A 20753-nucleotide genomic window follows, 5' to 3' on the forward strand; every position below is an offset into this window, starting at 1 on the left:
AGGACCATCATGGTGCTGCTAAGAACCTGTTATACAACCCACTGCACAAAGTCATATGTCACGGACCTTCTCATCAGCATGAAATCTCAACGCTACCTACTGTCCGATTTGTCACAGATTTAACTGTAGCTGCAGCTACCCCCTTAATGCTTCTGGCCACGTCAAACAAGCAGTTTCATGGCGTATTTCCCTGCCATGATCTCCTACGGAATGGTTTTGTCTGTGTATTTCCAACAATTACTAACAGAGAGAACTGAAGCACGGCGGATTTGGGGAAGGGCTGCGGCCGGGCACAGAGCTGCAAAGGTGCCGCTGTAAGGGGCAGCTCTGCCGGCTGCAGGCGCTGCCCCCGCGCAGGCAGCGCGTTCCCAGCCACAAACTGGGCTGCGCAGAGAAATGGGCACAGCAGCTCCACGAAGACATGAAACAGCTGAATAAAACTTGTGTTCTTCAAGCGCCCACACCACGGACACCCAGCCGCCCGGGTTTGCTCGAGTATGTTGTGAATTCAGGCTTTTCCCGCAAGGTGGTTTGTAGGTGGGGAATGTGTTTGGCACCCCCGCCAGACGGGCTCCCGGCCGGCTCCCGTACGGGGTCTCTGGGAAGCCCGTCGGGGCAACCCACCCCAGTGCAGGGGCAGTCGCACTGCCCCGGACACTCGCTGTGTTTTCCGCCTCACTGTTTCGCTAAGCACCGCGGAGTGACCCGCTCCAGATGTGCGGCGTGGGAAGTTCACTCGGCAATAACCCGTCCCGCAGCCCGGGCCTCTGCCGCGCGGTGCGGCGGGAGCGGCGGGGCGCGGCCACGGCGCGGCGGCGGCGCGCGCGGACTCCATGTCCCGGCCGCCCGCGCGGCGCGCGCATGCCCGGGCGGCGCAGCCCCGGCACGGCGCGCGCCTCCCCGTGGGCCGGGCGGTGCGCGGCGAGCAGCGGGAACACCATGGAGGCCGCTCCGCAGCCGCAGCCCCGGCCCCGGCCCGGCGGGGCCGCCGCCGCCCCGCCGCCACCCCCGGAGCAGGAGCGAAAGCTGGAGCAGGAGAAGCTGTCGGGGGTGGTGAAGAGCGTCCACCGGCGGCTGCGCAAGAAGTACCGGGAAGGTACCGCGGGGGAGGGGGCCGCTCCGGCCGGGCCGCCCCGCTGCCCTCGCCGGCAGCGGGCCGGGGCGTCCCCCGCGGGCGGGGGCGGCGGGCCGGCCCGGGGTCGGGGCAGGATGGCCGGGAGCAGCTCCGCGCTCGCTTCCTGCTCCTGCCCGGGAGAGCGGGGTCGCCGCTGCCCTCGGCTGCCCGCAGCCCCGCCGGAGGCAGCCGGTCGGGTCTGCCGGCGTTGTGCCGCTTTCCTGCAGCTGTTGGCAGCGGAGCCCCGTCCTGGCTGAGAAGGGAGCTTCCCGGCCCTATAGCAGTGTTTTCCAAACTGAGCATCTGCAAGCGTGAGAATAGGAGATGATGAATGCCAAAGGAGATTGAATGGTGATCTGGAAAGGCACAGGTCTTTGTGAATTACTTGTGCCTCCTGTCTTTCAGTCGTAGTGCAGTAGTTCAGGCAGGAGCGCTACCTGAAGGGGTTGGGGTAAAGCTGTTGTAATTAATCGTAGTCTTTGAAAAATCTACTTTGTCGTCGGTATTAATGCCCTTATGCAAGGTTTTTATTGGTGGCATTGGGATGCTTCAAAACCTCACTGAAATGCTCGCACAAGTCACAGAAAATTCATCCAGTCATTCTTGTATGAGCCTGCAGCTCACCTCCAGAAGAACACACACATGAAATGGGAGCTCTTCCTCTTGTAGGCACAAGTTCTTGCCTCTCCTCTGTGTTTGCATATGACACTTCTGTTAAAGAAACGAGGTCATACTGCCTTCTGGACTCCCAAAATCTCCCCTGGAGCCAGTTCATGGGATTTGAGCACAAACACTGGCCTATCTAGATGCTGATCAAAAGTAGCTGTTTATTTTGGCCGTGGTGAGGCAAAACTTAAGGAAAGATCTCCCTTCACTCAAATGTTGGGAGAAGTAACATAGCATATGTAAACATTCCAATCCTGCAGAGGAGTCCAGCTTTTAGCAGTACATGTTTCTGTGTTATTTTAGAGCACCTGTAGATTAAGACAGACAAGGACTGGCTTTGTTAACTTTATTTTTTAAAGTGAGCAATCTCTGTAGCAACTGATTTTTTTTTTTTTTTAGATGAGAGCCTAAATAAGGAGGAAGTTTTTGTCAGGCTATTTCTTAGCAAAAAGCAAGCTTGTGCTCAAGGGTAAGTTGTGTGTAGCTGTTTAAGCAAAAGAGCCAACAGTATTTCCATTTACTTCCTAGGGCTTGTAAATCATGCATTAGAGAAAACTTTACAATTATTTTTCTAGTTTCCTCAAAGTAGCAACATGATATGTTGAGAGTTAAAACCATTTCATTGAATTAAAACCAAACAATTCACCACATCTATGCAACAAGAAAAACTCTACCTATTACCTACTCATGCATTAGTAGATGATCCTTCTAAGTTACTAGTGTTTAGTAGTCAGGAGTGAGTACTTCCTATGTTAGGTTCTTTCAGCTTAAGAATTTTAGTTTTGGAGTCTTTTCTACCTACATCTACCTTTGCTTGTAAAGGCAGCCTTGAGAATCTCCTTCTTAAATGCCTTTAATGTCATTCTGAAATTGTATTACCAGGACGTGCTCGATCTCTAAAAGGATTTTTCTTGGAATTTTTTTTTTTTTCTAATACTTGGTGATGCTGACTGGCAAGTATGTTATCCTGACAAAATTAAATTTGACAGTTTGCTAAATAGAAATAAAGTATCAGTAAATCATCTGTAATTTTGCTATACAATTTGAATTATGGCTTGAATATTGAAAAGCAAGAAGCAAAAGCCTTTCATGCTTGCTTATGTGTTTACAGCTTTTTACACAGGGAAAGCCTCTTGACTCCACAATTCAGTGTTCTCACCTCCATATGAAACAGAAACATTATTCTGTACTAGTCTCAATCTTTTGTTCTCTTTTTTTCTCTTTTCTTTTTATACTCTGTCTCCTCTCATGTGTTACTAGAGTTCTGTGAAGCTATTTGTCTAAATAAGCAAACACTGCTTGAATTGCTGTTGCAAGGACTTCGGTGCTTTGTCTGTAGAAGCCAAAGTAGAATCCCATATTAATTTTGTTGGTAGATGAAAAATCATGTTCATTATCCTGAAAGCTATATGATTATTTTGTACAGGGTTGGTAAGTCTAAGAAAGCCCTTTATATTGTAATATCATCCCTAATATCATCCTAGGTTACTGTCTTCTGTTAGAAGTGTTGAAAGGAAATAGATGCATCCTTGATACACTGAGATGTGTGTTGATAGATTTTATTTGGACTTGATTTAATAAGCTGATTTCTTTCCTCATTCATTTGCTTTGCTGACATTATCAAGGTTTGTGTTTTAATGGACAATTGTAACAGGCAAGCCAGTATATTATCTGAGTTGCTTATAACTGCACCATTGTTATAATTTCATTTCATTTTAAGCAATGGTTCCCCTCTTTTTTTGAAGATGAGCTAGTAAAAAAGTGACAATATGCTCCAAAATTGCAAGCCAACATGTTTTTGAAGTTATGTACTTGTCAGAAGTGCAAGAGCAATATTTCTTAATTAAGGGAGCATTGCAGTAATTTTTTTTCACAGTTACTAGGGAATTACTAGAATAAAGTTTAGTCATCATGTCTTGGAAAGGGTTTGATTTTGATTTTTCTTCCTGGTGAAAAACTGGAGATTAATCAAGGCTAAACCTTGGCTATTTTTAAAATTTCTGCAATCGCTTGTAAGTATGGTGCATGGATTTTATATGTAGTTCTGTACTGTGCCTCATGTCGTATCAAAGCCCCATGCCATTCATGACAAGCATTTACCATCTTTTAAATGATGCAGCTGAAACTCTTTTAAGTTTGTACTGAAGTGCATTTATTTATTTTCTTCAACAATTTTTGGTTTTTTGCTGTGTGACAAGTACTTATCTTTTCTATTGTTTAGATACTACCAGTATGACTTATAGTGGGAATATTTCAGATTTTTTATCCTTTTTTTCTCCTTTTTATCCTTCTTTATTTCCTTTTCTTCCCCTTCCTTTCTCTTCCCTCTCTGTTGTTAATAAGAAAACATAGGGAAGCATGTCATCAAAAATGCCATGGTAAATTCGGTATTTTGAAACTGTAGGCTGGTTTTTTTTCTACGGTGGGCCCTGCAGTAGTATTATATGTGATATTTTTTAATTGTTTAATTAAATTTAGCAAAGTAATGTAGGTTTTAAATTAAAGTGATTGGTTCTTGTCCACACTGAGTGAATGTATCAACTAAATCAACAACCATTAAGAAATGGTTTCAAGCTGCTTTTAGGTAATGATAAAGAGTAGTTGTATAGTAGTTCCCAAAAATAAACATCATTCCTGAGGTTAGTCTATAAACTTTCTATCATAAAGAAAGCTTTAAGTGAGAATAACTCTGAGATGTAACATATTCACTTAGGAGTCTCTCTCATTAGTATAAGGCTCATGGGGTTTTTAGTTTTATTCCTGCTTCCTGTTCAAATGGAGTAATTTAATCTTAATTATTTTACACACCATAGTAAAATGAAAAAGCTGAAACTGCTCTCAAGTAGTGAGTTTTTCACTTAGAAATTTCAAGGTGGTTTTGGATGCTTGACACAAGCATTTAGGAAGTAGAGAAACTAGGATTTTCCATAATGTTTGAATTTCTGTTACTACACAGTGATGGGGAAAAAAACAATGTTTGATTTAGTCGCTTCATGTTGGTTCTGTACTACAGGTGACCTCAGGTTTTACAGTGCTTTCCTCTATGCATCTTTTGGGCACCTGCAGCCATGGGCTGGAGCGTGTTGTATGGGTTGCATATATGCATGAATGTTTCATATGCTGCATGTAGACTGGTGTATGTGGAGCCTGACAGACAGACCTGTAATAGCAGATTTAGTAGTTCCTAAGGAACTACACCAGATCTACTGAACATCTGCTATGTGATGTATGTTTGTTTGCTTCCAATTGCTTGTAGTAACTAAATAGGTTTAATTTTTACTGGGATAAAAAAATCCCTTCCCCTGATACAGAGGCATCCTGTTTTTCTCTCAGTTGTTTATTACTTTTGTAGTCATGCTGAGCTGTATTTATCAAGTAAATGTTTTCTCTGTAGCATGACCCTCAGTTATAGATGGTTTTGTGTATAGTCTGAAAGATGATTTACAAGACTACTTTTCCCTTAAAATTCTGTTATAAGTACAAGTGGAAAAAATTGCCAAGGTATCTGTAAAGGTGTTTTATGAAATGTTTTCCTGTGTGTTCACTAAAACAGTTCATTTCTCCAACATATGCCTGCTAAGGCTGGTGAGGCTTAGAGAATCACACAGAAATGTTGTTTGTCCTGTTACTAGTTACCACATCATAGAAGCTGACAAAAACATTTCTATGTGGCAGTTTGATTCCTTACAAGAAATATTTGTTGAAACATCAAAGAAAATGAACTTTTTAAAAGGTTTTTTTCAGAAAATCAAGGAAAATTTACAGGACCCTGCCTGATGATAATACGTAACCCAAGTAGGTAAATGGTTTAGACATTTAGACAGAAAAGTTGTTCTGAACTCACTTGTTTCATGGTCTCTTTGTCTCATGTTTTTCATGAAAAACTGTGAGAGCGCTTAAGTTCTTCCTAATGTGAAACAGGAAACATTTTGAAATGGTGTCATTTTTCACAGGACAGGAAAAACTTTGTCATTGAACTCTACATGATAAATTAACAGTTGTTACTCCTTTTTGTTAAATATAACTGATTTACACTAGAAATTTTTCAATATATTAATTTAGATAGAAGATAGAAGTATTCAATATATTAATTTGTGTTCTACCACTTGCAATAATTTCTTGGAACAGGAAGACATTTTGTAATACTTACTCTTGAATTTTCCAGCAATAGAAACTAAATTTTATTTAATTAAAATGAAGATAGATTCTTGTTTATGACAAAAGCTTTAAGGTATGATTGCCCTTAAAGTTTGCACACCACCTTTTTGCAACAAGGCTTTCGTTAGAAATCACATAAGATTTGCATTTTCGGGGATTTAATTACTGCTATAATTTGGTTAGCCTGTAGATTTGAAAATGTACTGACTACAGTATGGGCTTGCATTCACTGATCAAACAGGTCTATGACACCTTCCCTGCTCCTTTGCTGCCCTGGCAGGGAAGATAGTATTCCTGTTAAAGGGTCAGCATAATAAGATCTGTACCTATCAGCATAAGTTTAGCTCCTGCATTTGGAAAAATTACCAAAATCAGTAGTTTCTGTTGACATGTTCATATCTGTGTCGATTGTGTTAGGGTACAGCATCTAGTACATCCCAGAAAGTCCGGTTTGGGAAAGAGGAGAGGAATGAAGTTTCCAGAAGAGTAGGTCCAACACCTGGGGGCAGTAATTGCTTAAACTATCACATACATGCTGCTTGTATGACAGCCATCAGAGACTTATAGCATGAGAGACACAAATTATTCTTTAGAGTGATCTAAGCTGACCCCCAGTAGATGAGGAAATACCAGTCAGTTGGGCTCTGAGAGTCTGTTTAGGATAGGATAGGAAGTTTACCTGAGAGGCCAGATGTAGAAATCCCCATTTGGTCAAATGAATCCTTGCCATGTAAGTTGGAGGGAGGAACATTGATACTGAGATAGAGAAAGTTAGATTCTTGCACTTGATTATTTAAAAAAGATTTTATTCTGAAATACTTGAGGTAACTCCTAAGAAATGTGAAGCAAATACTAGTCAGACATGAGGAGGAAAATATTAACTCTGACTGCTTGAACTTTGTCCAAGTTGAAGTTCATGTTCTGTATATAGACATGTAAAATTGGAAAACAGAAAAGCCAAAACTACCTAGTGTCATTTGCAAGGAATGCTGAATATGCATTTAGTAAGACAGATGTTCAGTAAGCTTATGTTGTATACAATGAAAATTATGAATGTCATCATATTTTCTGATATTCCTCATGTGATTAATTTTTCTGATCATTGCCACAGCATCCATACATTATTATTACAGCTAAATCTCAATTGATAATGTTAATAAGGAAATTTTGTCAGATACTAATAGGAATTTGATTTCAGTTTTAGTCTAGTGAACAATGTAGGACTGCTTTCCTCATTTACTGTTTAGCATGTTATAGAGGCTAGTTTGCTATTTCCAGCAAGTGAGAGGTGATCTTAAGAGGCTGAAAATGAGATGGGTTCTTTTCATGCCGCAGTGCAATGCCATCAACAAACAAAAAAACCCTCAAAAATCTTGCTAGGCATTGCTATGGCTAGCAACTGATCATCTAACGTTATGCAGCATTGTCATGGACACTTGTTAATTGTGGGGATAGGTTTGCTTTTTACAATGAGCAATAATTATGATTTTTTATTAAGATAGTCTTAATATTGTGCAAATATTAACATATCGGTTTTGGTTTTGCCTTTTGTTGTTATTATGTATATTGAGGTTATTTTCTCTTCTACTAGAGCCAAAGTTCTGGTAGAGGAGAAAATAGGAAGGCAATGTATTGCTAAATGAAGGTATTGAAAAGGGAGTGGATTGAATCTGGTTTTCTGCTTTACTAAGTTATTTACCAGTATGTAGAAGACTTCAAGCCTTTAAACACTTGGGGATGGGTTTTGGTGGTTTGGCACTTTTTTTGGGTTTTTTTTGGAGGGTTGTTTTTTTTTGTTGTTGTTGTTTTTGTTGGGGTTTTTCCAATTAAAGCTACCTTGAATTGAGAAAATTTTTGTTTTCCAGAAGGAAATAATTACCCTTTTTCTCAAGTAGTTTTTTTTTTTGTGTTTTTTGGGGTTTGTTTTGGTGGGTGGGGTTTGTTAGTTTCTTTCTTTCTTTCTTTCTTTCTTTCTTTCTTTCTTTCTTTCTTTTTTTTTTTTTTAGATTATTACTACTATTTTTTAATTTCTTTTTTTTGGAGGAAGTTGTTGCTTAAGATCTAAACCTGCATGACATGTACCTGAAGACTTAAATGCACAGTGTCAATGCCAGTTAACTTTTGATATGCAAGGTCTTGTTTGGTGATGGATGAAGTATTCTGTAGCTAGTTTTGAGATTGTCAAGATGAATGCACTGTTTTTCCAAAGAGCACCAGTGGACTTACGGAAAATAGCAATTAGAAATATCTTCTTGTAGGTGCAGATAACTCTATGTGATAACTATTGTGTTGCTTGATAAAACAGAATTATTCAAATCAGTTGGTTTTGGGTTCATCCCATTTCAAAATGAAAAATACTGCCTTTAGCAGAACTGAGCTCTATTCCTTTTGTAGTACAGAAGGTTATGTTTTCTTAAAATACCAGTTTATGTGATTTGTTCTGTCAGAAGTTGAAGAAAAACTGCCTAATTATTTTTATTTTATAAGTGTACTTTAAATGATAGTTCAGTTTAACATTCTACAAGTAAAAATGTAAATGTTGAAATAAAAGAATATATTTTAAATCTACAGGTAAATTTTAAAATAAAAGAATATATTTTAAAAATGGGATAGAAGAAAGCTGATTTTTTTTTTTTTTCTTTATAACAGACTACCTGGAGAGAAGAATTATGGTGTAGGTTTGTCTCACCAGGAATGGCAAACTGCATCTACTCATGCTGTTATGGGAGCCTCTGATAAGGACTTGTAAATAAATGCAGAGCTAGGGGAATTCTTACTAATTTTGTATGAGTCTTCTCCATTAAAAATATTTTCGGTTAAAAGCTAGAGCTAACATTTGGTCTCTATTGCTGTTACCCACAATTAAAATTATCTTGTAATTAGGATCGTTTAAAAATAACTTCTACATGCCTGACCTGTTCTCTGTGTGACAGTATTCAGCAACTGCTGATACATCTGTGGTTGAGTTCATGGTTATGACATGGCTATTCTGTGGGCAATATTAATGTGGGTGGAAATTACTTAGAAGGATTCATCTGTTCTAGGTAAGTAGTATTGGATTTTTGTTACTGTAAAATCTGTGTTAGGAAGAACAATTCGATCACTTATTAGTTCAGTGACAGAATTCTAGGAAACAGTGGGCTTTGACTTTTTTTTAAAGGAATAGTTAATCTTCAAGGTTACATATTTGTTTTCTAGGTAATTCTGAAAAAAAATAGAACAAGCATTAATTAATTTTGAAATAGCATGGTTATAGTATTTTGAGAGGTGTGTGAAACTCCTATTGTGAGCTAGTTTTGCCAGTCACACTTTTCAGCTGGACAGTGGCATATCTGGCTCCTTGATGGAGATCGTAGGTCTATGAAGATCTCTGAAGGTTCAGCACTCAAAAGAGGTTTTAAATTGCTTAAAAGGTAATCTCTAAGTGTAGAGTAGAAGTGTTTAGTGCCTTCAACTTTATGTTATGGTATGGTCATGAGTATGAAAAGTTTAATACACAAAATCAAATATTAATTTCAGGATGTGGTCAAAGATTCAAGACTTTTCTTTTTGTTCTATTAGATTTGCCTACCACAAACTGCTATTTAATTTACAGTTACTGATTGCTTAATAGAAGACTTTATGTATCTTATTTCTCTAGTAACTACTAGTTTTGTTATGAAACGTTCCTGCATATTTTACTGCCTGTTTGGTTACATAAGCAAAAATTTCTTGATTCATAAATAAATGTTTAACTCTAGAGTATAGAGTTAATGCCATATTTGCACCTGGATGATAATGTATTGCTTGAAAAATTAGTACACAGTGGATTATAATATACTGATTTAAAAAAAATAATGCATAACTCTTCTGTGTTCTAGGTATGAATTTGAAATTAAATTATTCAAGACTTGTAGTTACTATCCCAAAATCTGAACAGATAGGAAGGACTGTTTGCATTTTCAACTCAGTATTGGACTGTGATTCTGGATTTGAAGTTCCTATATATGGTGTGCCTGTTTGTGTCTTCTCAAAGCTCACCATGTTAGAGTATGGGGGAGGAAAAAACACAGCAAAACAATGCACTGACATGCTTCTTGCTCAAATGAAATTAAATGCCAGACCCTTTGAAAGGCCCTGTACGATGGTGACAGTGCCTTATGACCCATTATTTGCAGTTGTTTGGAGCTTGTATCCAAAAAAAACCCCAGAGAAATGGGCATTGTATAAAAATCAGTATTGACAGTAGGCCAACAGCAGATGCCTAGACAAGAATAAGTGAAAAATGCTGCTGGAGTATCACTGTGCTTGCTTACTATTCTGTCTTTTAGTGATTTTGTGGTCTAGAAGCTCCTGAGTTAGAAGTCTCATCTTTGAATACGGAGTTTGTCATGGATTTTCTTCCTGTAGTTTGCCCATCTGCATGAACTTAATGAACTTTAAACTTAGTTATACATTTTATGAGGAACTAACTTTTTCTTTTAAGCAGCTCTTTCTGTCTCATATTCTTGGAACAGCCAGAAGTTGTCCTGTATTTACCTTCCCTCTGTCAGTTGTGATCTTGTGGTAGTTTGTCCTCTCTTTGTTTCATCTGCCTTCTTCCTTCTACTTCAGTGCTCCTCATACAAAAGCAGGGCTGTATCTGTCCCGTGTAGACAATTTCTGTATCTCTGTATTGGTAAGTGAAAATAAACTAGAAGTGCTCACAGAATCGACATAATAGAGGATATGTGACAGAATTACTTTGTGATGAATTTTTCACTTATGTTCTGCATCTCTCTACTCATGGTCTCTGTAATTCAATTTTATTTTCTTGTCAACTCAGAGCCAAGAAGCTGTTACTCTTACAGGCAGTTCTTTTGTAACCCAAAATTCACATCCCAGTGTGCTGGTAGTCAGCTCTGGGTCTGTTGCTGTATGTCTCATTTTAAGACCCCTTATCTGTGGGTGCTTTTATCCCTCATCTGACTTCCAGAGACAGGTGAAATATACTATTTGTTCAGAAGGAAATCAGAGCAGCTGCTGTGAGAGCAGGATTTGGTCTTAGAAGGCATCATTACTTTGCTGTTACTAAGGGTAGGCTAGTTAAGAAGTTAAAAACATCTGGTCTTTGCATATTTCTTCTTTCCCATCTCTCTTATTTCTTAGGCTTTTAGGAAAAGGGGTATTTGGAAATATAATAATTGCTTCAGGATAGACCAGATGAAGTATTGAAATAAAAGAGCAGTGATAAACTTCAGATTTTGTATTTGTGATATTTTCCTTCAGTAAGTGTTCATTCATTTACCTTTCCAATGGGCCACATATTCAAACAAATCTTTAGCAAGTGCAAGTTATTGAAGCATTTCACAGCTGTCTTGGCATGCAGTAGAACCCAAAAGTATTGTGTTGAAGAAACTACAACACTTTGTCTAAGTTGCATCAGAATTTGCTATAGAGAATCACTTCAAACTTTGCTAATGCTTTGTTTGCTAGGAGTTGTGTTTTGCCCTGTGTGCTGGTTGGTCCCTGTTATTGCTATTTTCTGCTCTCTTTTGTCAGTAGCGTATGTCCTGTTCTGCATATTTGTTTCTACAGAGGGCTCTCCTGAAAGCTCTGGAAAAGTGCCCCACAGGTTTTAGCAGAAACCCCTCTGGGGACTTGCCTGCTTATAAAGCATACCTCTCTGAACTTGGATCATTTGGAAAATAATGAGAGATGTCATTCAGTATTATACCCTGCGTTTGTTGGGGGTTTTTTTTGTTTTTTTTTTTTTTTGTCCAGTGTAATAACTTTCTCATATATGCTTGTTGAATAGCAAGTAGAATATCTAATTTCTTGCACAGCTTCTCCATTTTGATAACATTAAATTTTGGCCACTCCCTTCCATCTCCAATGCCATCTCAGACTAGGGAGTATAAACACCTAATTTTAAACATGACTCACTTTGATGATTGTACAAGTGTACTAGATGCTTATTTCTGAAAATTGCTATGAGATCCCTAAACCAAACCTAAGTAGGGAGTAACCTGGGTGGTTGATTTAAATCTTTTAAGTATACATCTATAGTTGTCCATCAGGGACAGTATTTCTGTAAGTGGAGGACAAATGAGGTGAGGATTGTTCTTGCTTTGCACAGGAAAGAAAAAATAAAAAGGTTGTCACTGGAAAAAATCATTGATTTACTGCTAATTAAAACAAAGTACATCAAAGAAACACCAGCAAGCTCTTACTGGTGAGGACAAGTCATACTTTAAGCTACTTTCAGGCTTTAACAGACATTATTAGCTTATGGCTAATATACTTTTAAAGTATTTCCTTCTCATATAAAGATGCTACAAGATGGAACCATGTTGTGAAAAGTGTGTTGTTTGTCCAAGTTAAACCTTAAAATATAGCTGTGTTCTTGAAAAGTTATTTTTAGCGCTGTATTAGCTTGTAAGTTCAAAATGAGTGTGTATTTTTTATTCTGCAGATTGGCATATATTCTAGATATTTGTGATTAAGAGACAAAAAGAATTTAGTGAATATCATACCAGGAAAGCATCTTTCTTAGGTCAGAAATACCCTTTCAGTAAGATACACCAAGGGTTTGCATGCTGTATAGGAATTAGGGCTAGCCATGACTAGCATTTATCTTGTTTTTGTTTAGCAGTACATTATGTAAAGCAGGCTAGGAGAAGAAGATGCTTAATAGCAAAGAAGAAAAATCATCATGTTTAATTACTTTGAAATGCCAGAACTTAACCTGCAAGACTTCTTTTCAGCAAGATGAGGAACATGGAAATAAATCTGTCCCTAGAGATCAGCAGAGGAGTTTGTCTGAGATTTCCTGATCATAGTTGGTTTGATTCTTCAGTACTATCCCTAGATGCTAATTTACTGGGCCTGGCTAGATTAGACAGCAATCAGTGAGAGTTTGAATTTCTTTTTCAGTATACCCAAAGAAATCTCTATTGTGGGTTTAACTTTCATGGCTTTTTCATGTAATGTTATCTGCAGTACTTGCCATGGATGTGAATGCTGGTAGAAACCTTTAAATCTTTCATTTCTAAAATGTTGTGTTAATGGTTATGCACAGAAACCTGAAAGCAAAACTTCCCAGGGACTTTAATTTCACAGAATAAACAGAACAAAATCCATGTACTGATATTTCATGGATTTCACAGCCTCTTCCTGCCCCAAAACTTGGAATTTTGTGTTTATGACTACAGAAAGGAGAACTTGTTTTTGTTATGTGCAGGTAAAGTAATCTCTTGATGCATTATGTAACTTTCAAACCGGATAGGGATTTTGCCATGGAGATAATGAGAGACTTTGTATCTGATGTGCAATTTTTTTTGTCTTGTTTTGTTTAGTGGGAGACTTTGATAAGATCTGGCGTGAGCACTGTGAGGATGAGGAAACTCTGTGTGAATATGCCGTGGCAATGAAAAACCTTGCAGATAATCACTGGGCAAAAACATGTGAAGGGGAAGGCCGAATTGAATGGTGTTGCAGGTAAATAATGTATTTGAAATGCACATTTGCACACTTTTACTTGTAATTATTTATAATACAAAGCTTAATTGTTTTTTACTTTTTGTAAATATTTAACATTTGTCCTATAGCATATTAATAATTTATTGCTTTCTTAAAGAAATACCTTCTTAGCATTCCAGCTTACTGAGGGAATAGCTTATGAAGTGTTTTGTTATTAGGTGATCCTTTCTTGAAGTATTTTCAACAATTTTTTTTTCTCAAATACTGAAGCTGTTTGCAAATAAACCTATGAAGTAATTTTACATGCTTCTGAACCTAAGCTGAATAAATGCAGTGAGTGTAACTCAAGTTTAATTTTCAGAGGTTTGGTTTGATTTGTACATGTAATAGTGTTTGATCTCTACATGCAGATCTCTGGTGCTTATTTTTCAATTCTTAATCTCCTGTGACAGACTTTACCCCTGTGAAACTTTTTTTAAATGTGTTATAAACTCAAAAATTCCTATTGGTCGTAAACATCTAGTTTTTGTTGGGCTATCTGAACTGTAAAGTTATGAAATGAGGAGCTAAACTATTTCAGTCCCTGAGGAAAATAAATAGTAAAAAGAGATGTTGGTGATCCTGTATACACTTGGCATCCAAGACATTCTACAGAATCTGTACAGCAGAATAAAACAATGCTGTTGAGTTTTAAATGGGCAAAGAGTGTATCAATGGTCTTGCGATTAGGAAGGGAGTGACTTCAGAAAGCCAGAAAGTAATCTTGTGTGCCATTGTATAGGTCCTGCAGGTGAGTGTTGCAAAGTGGTGAGCAAAGAGCACTTGATGTGCTATTGCTAAATTTAAATTCTCTTGTGCCCATAAAACAAAGAGGGAATTGACTGTGAAACAGTTGATCTTGGTGGCAGCTTGAGATCTTCTGTGGCTTCTGGAAATGGAGCAAGTAATAATAAACTGAGTTTTTCCTGACATAAACTCTTAAATATTTGAAAACCATTCCTTTACTTACCAATGTTTTATCCTTTAGCTTAGGAAAAAAAGTGAAATGTTTCTTTATAGACGCTTTTCTGGACATGCTTTGTGTATCTGTATCGCAATTACATGAGAGGTGTCTCAGTTAAAAAAAACTAAGCCCAAAAATGGACAGAGCATTTCAATGTCAGCGTCAGGGATAAATCAAATAGATTTTATTGAGGTTGTAGTAGACTCTCGGTTATGCTATTGACTTTGTTTGGTGGGGTTTGATATTTTGTTGGTTTCAGATTTTGATTTGGCTTTTTTTGTTGGTTTTGTTCTTTTGTTCGTGTGCTTGTGGTTTTTTTCGGTAATTGGCACAACACTGACTTTTGCTCCTTTGACCCCCTGCTGCCTATTTCTGTGTTACAGGCTTCCTGAGTTCCTAATTGTTTACTTTTATTTGTGCTATTCATTACTTCTGTGGAAATGCTGATACTTATATTTCTCTTTACTACATTGGACTCCCTTGAATCATATTGAATTCTAATACTGTGATTTCTTGCAACGTCTTCCTCCCACCCTGCTCTGGTTTGGCATCATTCTCAGATCACTTATAAGGAACTGAAACTGGCTATTCCACAGTTCAGGTTATCTGTGAAAAAAATAGTTGTACTGGACCCAGGGCAGATTACATGGAACATTGCTTGATATTTTCTTACCATTTGATTGTCTGCTAATATGTGAAACCTTTTAAATAGAGCTGCGTGTTCTTACTTTTATTTCAGCTAAGTAGCTTGTGGCAAGTTTGTCTGTTATCATGTAGGACAGGATAATGTTGTGGACAGTGATTACTTGAATATAGGTTTTGTGCTCCCACTTGGTTTCTGTTATAAATAATTTTCAAAGTAAACATTGAAGTAAATGTCTAGTTTGGGCTTTGCAGCCTGAGCTCATATTAGGAAGAGAATCCACCCACTAAGAGACACTAAAATGCTCTGTCTTCGTATAAAGCTTCAGATAAAGCACAAAGCTTTTCAGTTTACAAAGTCAAGGGATCAGGAGGTTTTACATTAGGAGAAAAAGAGAGAGTACTTTTCACTTGTCAGGTTATACCGAGGTCTGGATTGCTAAATACCAGAACATATCAGATTGACTGTGTGTTCTGCAATTTTTTGTCCCTTCTCACAGGGCCAAGAGGTGTGCCAGATAGGTGGCAGGTCCCATTGTTGTTACTCCGCCTTGTGCCTGGGTGCAGAATTGCATGCAATAGAGCTTTGCATGGGACTTGTGTGAAAGCTTTTGCACACTGCTTATTACTATGTTACCATGACAACAGGAAGGTAGCTGTTTCATATTAGATGAATTTTAATTTGTGAGTGGAGTGCTGAAAATAGATTGGAACCACCAGTGTATGCCTCCTGAAGAAAGAAAAGACTGAGTTTTGTTTTAGTCTGAAGGATGATCTTTTCAGTGATCTGAAATTGAGAAGTATTTTTTCCATTACTTAAAAGAAAAAAAAAAAAGGTGCAAAAGACTTTGTGGGTTCTTGTTCTTTTCTTCATTTTCCTTGTATTCTCCTTGGAACTTATAAAATAAATCAGCATAGAATAATCACTAGAGACGCTATGCGTACTTCTCTGGATTAAGAATATCAATTTTGTTTTTCTTTCAAAAGCCTTTTTGTTGAAGACATGGGAAAAAATCTGACATCAACTTTTAAACCAGATGACATAAAACTTACTGTTTTACTTCTTCATTAGTGTTGATTTAAAGACATATATCCAGACTCTAGAAACTGTAATAGATGGAAAGCAGTACCTGCTAGACTGTGCTGGTGGCCATATGCTGAATTGTATAGGGCCAATTAATTTATTGTTTCAGGAAAGCATTACAGAACTATTATGTGGGGAGAGGGATGGTGGAGGAGGGATTGAAACTATCCACTTTCAGATCCAGGTTTATTATGCCCTGAGTGCTGGTGTAAAAAGCCTGAGCAACACTCAACTGCTTCTTCTTTCCTTTATATACATTTAGAAAATTGAATGCAAGTAGCAAGTGCTATTTGCAGATTAACACTTCTGTTTCTCTTTCATTTATACTACAACACAAAACTTAAACAAAACAGGTTAAGATAGTGTTTAACCTGAATAATTGTTGTAACTCTTTAATTTTTGCTGGCATAGATAAACTGGTGAACCTTTGCACGCACAATGAATGCCAGCTTGTTCTGGTTCTAGTTAGAACAGAATAAGCCAGACCAGCAGGTTTGCTTCTTTTCGATGCTTTTGTCTCAGTGTTAACACTTGTGTTGACTTGACTGGTTTTTTTAAAGAGCAAAAAATACTATCTTCTAATCATCATGACAAAATACTATCTAGACCTGGATTTGTTTAAAAAGTCTTTTGACTGTTTAATGAGTAAAGAAATACAGTTCTGATTAAATTAATGACAGGTGAGTACAGAACTGCTTGGAAACATTTGCAGGGAATAGATGTGAGACACTTATCTTAAAAATGTGATTTACTGAGAAGGATTCTGTCAGAGTGTATCTCTGTATCCATAACTAATTAATACTTTTATTAGCAGTCTGCTAGAGTAAAGTGTATTTATTAAATTTGGAAATGAGACCAAAGAGAGAGGCACTGTGACTCTGAGAGCAGAATTTAAATTATTGCAGTTATAAACTGTACTAGAAATTATATACTGTATTAAATATCAGCTCTTCAAATAAAGGCCAGGGAATAATTGATTGTGTCAGTCTTTCAAAAAATTGTTTGGATTCTGAAGCAGGCCATAAACTGAATTTGAAGTGGTCATGGGATGCTTTTGTAGTAGAGGCAAATATCATACTTAAGTGTGTTAAGGAGATTGTCCACAAGATATGTAAAGTAATACTCTGACTTTATTTAGCATTGCTCTTAGTTAAAACATCACCTTAGCCACTGCATATAAAAAATAACAAATAGCAGCTCAACTCCAAGAAAGGTAAAGAAATTATCAAAATCCTTTTGTTTTTTCCACAAAAGCCTTGGTGTTCTTTTCTAGAAACTGGAGCTGTCTAGTCAAAAGAAGAGAAAGCTAAGTCATCTATTAGAGGATCTTTGAGAATAACAGATCTCTGCTACAAGTGGAAAGCTGATCCTCTTTAATTGGAAGATTGAATGAATGAGTGTTTGCAAATCCCTTCAACACTGCTTTACAGGTTTTTTTGGTGAATGCAATTAGTCGAGCAATTCACTGCAAGGAGAATGGAACTGAGGAAGGTGGCAGAAACAGCAGGAGGGGAACCATTTAAAATGGGAAAGGACAATGTTCAGTGTTTACATTTATATGAAAGTCTTAACTTTTTGCTGTTAAACACATTGTTTACTGATGATACTAAATTGTGAGGAGCGGTTAACTCCCTTGAAGGCAGACAGGCTCTCCAGAGAAACCTCAACAAATTAGAGGTCTGGGCAATCACCAACTGAATGAATTTTAACAAAGACAAGTGCCAGATTCTGCGCCTGGCTGGGCATTGGAACAGACTCCTCAGGAAAGTGGTCACAGCACTAAGCCTGACAGGGTTCAAGAAGTGTTTGAACAATACTTTTGTGTACATGGTGTGTGACTCTTGGAGCTGTTCTCTGTAGATCCAGGAGTTGGACTTCAGTGACCCTGATGGATCCCTTCCAATTGAGGCTAATCTATGATTCTATGACTACTTTGTTCTGACAAAAACATCATTTGTTTGTTGAACACTAGAGCTAATTAAAGCAATGATCACATCATAACTGCTGACTATTTTCAAGTTCTTTGAATCCTCTGGCAATAAAAGATACTGCTTCCAGAAACTGGCCTGGGGCAGCCACAGCCCAAGAAAAACATATGATTGATTACAGATCTAGTCGCATTTCTCAAAAGGAAAATTTCTCAAACCCCTAGAACTGAGACCAAATATCGAAGTGGAAAATTGTATTGTATATAAGTTTCTGAACTTGAAGCTTAAAACAAAAATAAAATGATGCTATAAAAAATTATGATAGTTTGCATTGAGAAACCTGCTGTTCTCACCCATGATAAACACAATTTTCTTAACTTGAAGCTGGGCACACATGACAATCACTAAATATTTTTAGTCCAAGGGAAACCTGGCTGCTCTTTTAGGTATGATTGGTGTGTTCAAGGGCAGTTGATACTTCTCCCTCCCTTCACTTTGGAGGTTGGGAGGTGGATGGGTTAAACCTGTAGAAGAATTTGCAATTTTATTTTTTTCAGGGTAGCAGCTCTGAGAGTGGGCATTTATAAACTTGTTTCTCAGTGTGTGGCAGGAAGGGAGATATGTTTTGCAGCAGAAATCATGATGAGAAATCCAGATATTCCTTCAGCTGTGAAAGGAAGATTGCTATTTCTCTGTACCCTCCCTAAAGCCATTTTCAGTATTAGGTTTTGGTTAGTAAAAATTCTAAGGAACATGAGTCAAGCTCACCTTTTCCTCATTATAAAGCAGAAGGAAAGAGTCAATAAAACTGGGTGCTTGAAATCCTCAAGCATTGATTACAGCTGTCAGAAACTGCTTTTTGCTGTGATAAAAGTTGACCACACCAGATTGCTTTTAGTTGTTCATTACTGCTTGAGCAGAAGAATTTATTAATGATTCTGTTATGTTTTTTTAATTTTGTACAGTGTTTCTTGGCAATGTCCCCCTCATTTTTTTTCATTTTATATTCTATAGAAGTTCATGGATTTAGTCTTTCTTTTTGAATACAATCCTTCTCTTTTATTGCTGTAGAGTATTAACAAAATCATATGTATTCATATTAGCTTTTTCTGAGACTTCCTTTATTTTATTATTGTCCAACCCAACTGCCAGACAGAACAGGGGATTCAACTGGAACAGGTTATTTACTGTTTAAGATTTGAAATATGGAAAATATGTTTCACTGAAGAAATACAAAGATTTTATTTTTTTATTTCTTTTTTAAAACAAAGACATTAACTGCACACTTCACCCAGAAACCTAATCTGTCTCTCGTCTAGGAAATTGGAAACAGTATTTCAGTTTAGACCTGAAATACTTATTTTGCAGTTTGTGTGAACTCTAGCAAGTGTCAGATCAGATAGCATTTACATTGCACAATTCTTTACAAGCAGGTATGTTAATTGTAGAGCTAATATTATGTCATCAGAGACTGCATGTTTAATTGTCAGTTTTTAGAATTACAAAATAGATTCCTTAATTTTCACTTTGTAGATAATTGAGATACTCTGTTTCTTACTTGAGACAGTTGTTAAATGTGGAGTCTTTATATAACTGCAGACTCAAAACCAGAGTGGTCAGTGATTGCTTTAATGGCTGTGAAGTTAAACATCTGGCTACATCAGCAAGTTACCATGGGGTAAACTACAGAGGGCATTATTTCTGCTAACTGCCAGTGCAGTGAGTGCCCATGTGCTTGCTGTTTCCCCTCAGGAAGTGTGAGGATCACTTCTACAGGGGGAGTACATAGACAAATTGTCTGAGTGTTCAGGAGCAAAAAGGACAACATGTAGCAATCATGCTAGAATGACTGTGATGTCAGAAAAGTGTAAAGGGAATATAACCCACAGTGGCTATGAAGTGTAGTGTGATCTAAGGTTTTTGTTTGGATTGGTGGATTTGGCTGGGGATTTTTTGTGGTACTGCACCAGTATGCAGAGCCTGGGGTCTGTATGCGAAAAATTGTATCCATTTCTCGGCCTTACTTGTGGCACTCACCAGTTGTGCACCAGGGAAAATGAAGTAGGAGATGCTTCTCTTTGTGCTTGACTTTGATAGTGTCTTATGCACAAATGAGAAGGGTCTATTATGAAGAATATAGAATTATGAGACCTCAGTTGACATGATAGGGGTAAAAAGATGGAAGAAAGACTCCATTTGCATCAATACCAAGAATGAGGAAGAAATGGCTTCTCAGTGACAAGAGGAATTCACACTTTACAAATAGGTGGTTCTCCTGTGCTTATTAAGTGTTCAGCTGGGTAGCATACCAGCTTCTAGGGAATTAAAAGGTTGATAACATGAATAGTTGAGGGAAAAAAAAGAAAACATTCTTCCAAGGTTGAGAATTCTCTCATGTCCATGAGCAGGGAGTTTGGATCAGATGACCCTCTGGGGTCCCTTCTAATCTGACCTATTCTGTGTTTGCATATTTCTGACTCAAGGTGCTTCTTTCTTTCCAATGTTGGGGTGAAATTACTTCTGTCTGTACCTGTTTGTGTATGTTTCCATCAAGGAAACTCAATGCCATTCCAATGACATTTTTTTTGTTGTCCTTCACATCTTATGTGATGAAGAGACTGAGTATATTTGATTCCTAAAATATCACCAAACTTCAGATAAGCCCTGTGTATTCCAAGCCTTTGACACTATTTTGTTTTAAAGGCACCATTATACCAC

At 37.8% G+C, this 20753-nt stretch overlaps 1 protein-coding gene and 1 long non-coding RNA gene across 2 annotated transcripts in view; both read left to right on the forward strand.

Moving 5' to 3' along the window:
• The first annotated feature begins 699 nt into the window (after positions 1–699).
• SAMTOR (S-adenosylmethionine sensor upstream of mTORC1) overlaps positions 700–20753 on the forward strand; it is a 30984-nt gene continuing 10930 nt past the window's right edge. Inside the window, exons 1-2 of the mRNA XM_021545248.3 lie at positions 700–1096; positions 13255–13396. Of these exons, the coding sequence (XP_021400923.3) occupies positions 715–1096; positions 13255–13396 (524 nt within the window). The 5' untranslated portion in view covers positions 700–714. The remainder of the gene's footprint in view (positions 1097–13254; positions 13397–20753) is intronic.
• LOC146763456 (uncharacterized) lies at positions 2125–8764 on the forward strand. Its single transcript, XR_014952038.1, has 2 exons — positions 2125–2249; positions 8588–8764. It is a non-coding gene; the product is annotated as an uncharacterized LOC146763456 (long non-coding RNA).

Source organism: Lonchura striata, chromosome 1A (assembly GCF_050655825.1).
Source record: "Lonchura striata isolate lonStrDom1 chromosome 1A, ASM5065582v1, whole genome shotgun sequence".
In the NCBI taxonomy this organism is placed as follows: domain Eukaryota; kingdom Metazoa; phylum Chordata; class Aves; order Passeriformes; family Estrildidae; genus Lonchura; species Lonchura striata.